Source organism: Gekko japonicus, unplaced genomic scaffold (assembly GCF_001447785.1).
Source record: "Gekko japonicus isolate JY-2015 unplaced genomic scaffold, Gekko_japonicus_V1.1 scaffold2889, whole genome shotgun sequence".
Taxonomy (NCBI): domain Eukaryota; kingdom Metazoa; phylum Chordata; class Lepidosauria; order Squamata; family Gekkonidae; genus Gekko; species Gekko japonicus.
Genome location: NW_015164282.1, coordinates 180,935 through 185,572, shown reverse-complemented (window position 1 = coordinate 185,572; position 4,638 = coordinate 180,935). Strand labels below are relative to the sequence as shown.

The 4,638-nt window shown below is 45.8% G+C and overlaps 1 protein-coding gene across 1 annotated transcript in view; it reads left to right on the top strand.

Moving 5' to 3' along the window:
* SULT1B1 (sulfotransferase family 1B member 1) overlaps positions 1-4,638 on the top strand; it is a 28,726-nt gene that overhangs the window by 7,456 nt on the left and 16,632 nt on the right. Inside the window, exon 2 of the mRNA XM_015408769.1 lies at positions 2,937-3,084. Coding sequence (XP_015264255.1) covers positions 2,937-3,084 — 148 coding nt within the window. The remainder of the gene's footprint in view (positions 1-2,936; positions 3,085-4,638) is intronic.

The following is a 4,638-nucleotide window of genomic DNA, read 5'->3' as shown; positions in this document are numbered from 1 at the left end:
ATAATAATAATAATAATAATAATAATATACTTTATTGTCATTGTACATAGTACAACGAAATTAAAGATGCAATCATTTCAGTGATCTACAACCATACTCATATACACTCACACAACCATTCACAACCATCCCATAACTCCCTTAAGGTTCACATTGCAACTTAAACCACCAATGTCACCCAAATCCCCCAGTGGGGCACAACTGCAGTAATATTTCCTCATGGTAACCAGATGCTGGGTCGTGGGAGACATTGGCAGGAGGAGGGTCTTAGACTGTCGATGCAGAGAAGGGGAGCAGGGAGCCCTGATCCTCTCGGCACGTAATTCCTGCCGGGGCCAGGTGGTACCAGTGAAAAGAGGGAGAAGGGGGGAGAGAAGACCCCCCTCTGAGGACTGAGACAGGTGTGAGATTGGTATGTTGCCAGGTGGAGTTCTGGGTGGCCACTGATTCCCAGACGCCTCGGAGGGCAAGATGGAGCAGCACCCACAGGCCAATGGGGCAGACGCTGGCCCCTACCTGGCCTTGGTCTCCCCACCCCCAATTCCATCGCGAGGGAGGCAGCCTAATGCCACCTGGCTATCCCCCCCCCACGCCTCCATGAGCTGAGGGTGCAGTAATGGTCTTGTGGTTCGATGGGCCCTTTTGGAATGTGCTCCCTGAAATAGGACGGAGTCACAAGCACACACGTGTCCCTGTTTTTGAAATAAACAGCCCTCACTTTTGCCACTGCCACCAGCTGACCCCATTCAAAAGGTCGGCTCCACTTGTTTTCATGGAGTATTTGGCAATATGGTAATCAACTGAACGATATTTTTTTTCTTTTTTCTCCTCTGTACCATATTGAGGTCATAATTTATAGAACTGTCCTAGCACATGATCATTGTGTTGCATGATGATCTTTTCAAACTCAGTCAAGTCTCTTCTTCCGTGTCTTTCTGTGAGAAGATCTTTCTTAAATCTACAAGTTAATTGAAGGGAGACTAACCATTGTATCTTCTTCCCTTCTTCTTGAATCTTTTGCCAAGATCTTATTTCAGCTTTTGATCATTTTCTCTCTCTCTCATGTTTATTCTAGTATGCATGTGTTGGTGACATAATAGGGGATATCGTGGGGCTGATTCTTTTTCTTAAAGGCTCCCAAGTTTGAAGTAAACTGTCTCTAATTATATGGTTTTTGTCTTGTCCTTTGTTTTTCGAAGTTAACCTTCTTTGGATTGTGAAAATTTGCAGTCCCGTTCTCTAGCCCTGCAGCTTCTAGTTTCATTAGTCTTTCATTTGGGTTTTTAATCCATTCTGTGATCCAGACTAGTTTGGCAGCTTGATAAAATAGCTTGAGATTGGGAACTGCCAGTCCTCCTCTTTTTTTACCTGTCCTGCAGCACTCTGAATTTCATTCTTGGTTTTTTCCATTCCAAATAAATGCATTTATTTGTTTCTGACAGTCCATCAGAGTTTTTGACACAACAGGAGGAGGATATTGTTAAGAGAATTATAGGATGTGAAACCACACCAAAAACTGTTACAAAACTACGTGGGCAGAGATGCAAGGAGACTCGGCAAAATGGTCTAAGCTAAAATTATCATGGTTGGGGAAAATCTCCACAATAAAAATGAATATACTGCCAAAACTGAATTTCCTGTTCCAAATACTACCAATGTCCACGCCAGAAAACGGAACAATATTTGATCATTCAGGTGGGTTGCCGTGTTGGCATGAAGCAATAGAACAAAGCTTGAGTCCAGGGGCACCTTTAAGACCAACAAAGTTTCATTCTGGGTTTAAGCTTTCGTGTGCAGGCATACTTTATTTATTTAATTTATTTATAATCAAATTTATACCCCGCCCTCCCCGCAAAGCAGGCGGGGTATAAATCAGATCCAGATATGCACACAGAAGGTTATGCCCAGAATTAAACTTTGTTGGTCTTAAAGGTGCCTGACTGGACTCAAGTTTTTTTCTAGTACTTGATGAGTCAGTTGACTGACGTCCAGCCTCTGAGCCAGCGTGGCAGACTGGGAAGCCAAGCAGGTTTGTCCTCAAGCCACTCTGCTCAGCAGTAGCATCGACGGCTGCTGGCTTGCCGCCTGCCGCCTGCCGCCTCCTGCCAACCGGTGGCCCTGGGAGGGGAGGCAGTTAGCGGACGGACGCTGATCTCTGCTGCCACTGAAGGCTCCATGCAAAGGCACCCCCGGGGGCACTTTGGGTTGGCTCTTGTCTGCCAGCCCACTGGGAAGTTTCTCCTCTGCCTTTAGCAAGAGCAGTAAAACTATCCTATTGGCATAATGCCATTGCTGATTGAGAACAAGTAGTGGGCTTCTGGGGGGGGGGGATGCATTCCTACGTGATACCCTAGATTTTAAAGAAACGTGGAGGATATTGGGGGGCAAGAATAGCCTTTTAAAACTATGAAATGTAAAATGACTCCTTGGTTTTGGTAGGAGGAACGCTAGGGAAGTAAAGGTAGAGAGACCCTGGCCTCTATAGCCAGAAAGCAAAGAAAAGGTTAATTTTTTCACAGAGATAGATCCAGATGGGTGGCTGCCGTGTCAGTCTGTCTGTAGAAGTAGAAAAGAGCCAGAGTCCAGGAGCGCCTTCAAGACTAACGACACTTGTGGCCGGGGAGGAGCTTCCGTGAGTCACGGGGGGGGGGGCCTTCTCAGTCTTCAGGGTGCTGCTGGACTCTGGCTCTTTCCTCCTTTTTTACAGTGGTCTCTTTGCTGCATTCTTATACTGGCATGATTTTAATAATTATATTTTGGTAAATACCTTTTGGAATGCAGACAAATCAAACCAAGGAATGGGATCCTATTCAGTTATTTCTGTAAAAACAAACCCTGAACTCTTTTCCTTGTATTTGGGGAAATCTTTGAGAAACCAGTTGAAATCCCTGCAGATGGTCTCAATCTCATGTGTACTGCCTGATATTTTCTTCAAGATGACACCCCCAGATCCATACCTTCGGCAAGACTGGCAGATGGTTCGTGGTGTTCCTATGGTCTGTGCTTTCTCCTTTGACTGGGACAGGATCGACAATTTCCAGAGCAGACCTGATGATATTTTGATATCCACCTACCCCAAATCTGGTGAGTTCTAACAGGGACAGGATGTTTCAATGAGCGACCTACCCCTGCCCCCCCAAAAAAAAGAAAATAAAAGAAAGGAAATAAAGTCTCCCCCCCTCCCCACTCCTTGGTAAACAAAAATATTAATATGCAATATGGCAGGGTCAGCCGTTTGCTTGGCTGCAGTGGCGTCCCGCTTCTGCTGTCTGAGGCCTCGCACTGCCTCATGTTAGGGCTGGCTGTGACTGGGGATGACATTTGGGCTCTGCAAATGCCGGGAGGGGGAGAATCTGCTTCCGAAGCAGCGTAGTTGATTAAGACTAGACTCAAGTCACACAATATCAAGTGGCAACACTGACCTTTCCTCTGTGTACAAAGTGCATATTGTGATATCTGAACTGGGATGTGATCTCTTATTTGCTACAAGTGAGTTTAGAAGATTGACAATTTTGCTGTGGTTCAAAACCTCTGTTTACAAACAAGGAACAGTTTGCATTTTGTAAACCTTCCCAATTGTTTTTTTTGGGGGGTGGGGGAGTGGGAATTCTGGGGCGAAACCGGAGCCATGATCCTCATTCACCTCAAGTTGGGGGCTGGAGTTCTTCTGGCATGACCATTGCTCTCCAGACGAACAAATTCAGAGTCCAGTCAGGCACCTTTAAGACCAACAAAGGTTTATTCAAGGTGTGAGCTTCCATGTGCCACGCACACTTCTTCAGATACACGGGAATGGAATTTAGAGTTCAGACTTATAGACAGGCTGAACAGCAAGTTTACATGTAAAAGTTATGCAAAAACAAAACTAAATAACAAGCTAATTAAGTTTGTAAGGGCATCTTTTCTTAGGTGTGGAGGTAAGTTAACAGCATTTTCCCCCCTACACCATCAATCTGACAATGGACCAATCCATACAAGAAATAATTTTCAGAACACTACTGTAAAAGTATACAATGGATGCATAGATACCACCTTATACTGGAAACCTAGTAAAGGTAAAGGTTTCCCTTGCTCGAAAGCCAGTCGAATCTGACTCTAGGGATACCTACTGACCGACAAACATGCCTACGTGCCTGTCAAACCTTGCCTCGCTCTTGCTTCGCTCAGTTTTCCATAGAGGCTGGGAGAGCAGAATTCCTTAGGTGAGGGTGTGAGTGTGGAGTGTGTGACTGCACTATCGTAGAAGCGTAACTCTTAAGAAGAAGAAGCCTTTCTCTGGTTCACAGAGGAATGTCCTTGAATCTTCCAGTGCCAGCTTGCTCAGGAGATAGTGGGCTCATATATTTCCCATGTGAAAAGGGGATTTGAGACGCTGGAGCAAAGCGGTGTGAATGTGACATGTACATGGGGCTTAGGAGGGGTTATATTTGAATTACCTACGCCTATGTCTGTACCCACCAAAAGCTTCAGAACTGACACAGCATCATTGTTGTGTCCGCTGACCGCCACCGGAGGTCAGCACACACGCCTGAGCTTCAGCCCAGGACAACAATGGGGACTAGGATCCTAGTCCCTCCACTGGGGGAACCAATGGGACTGTGGCGGGAGATTCAAACCCGCCAATGGGACCCAGGGGTG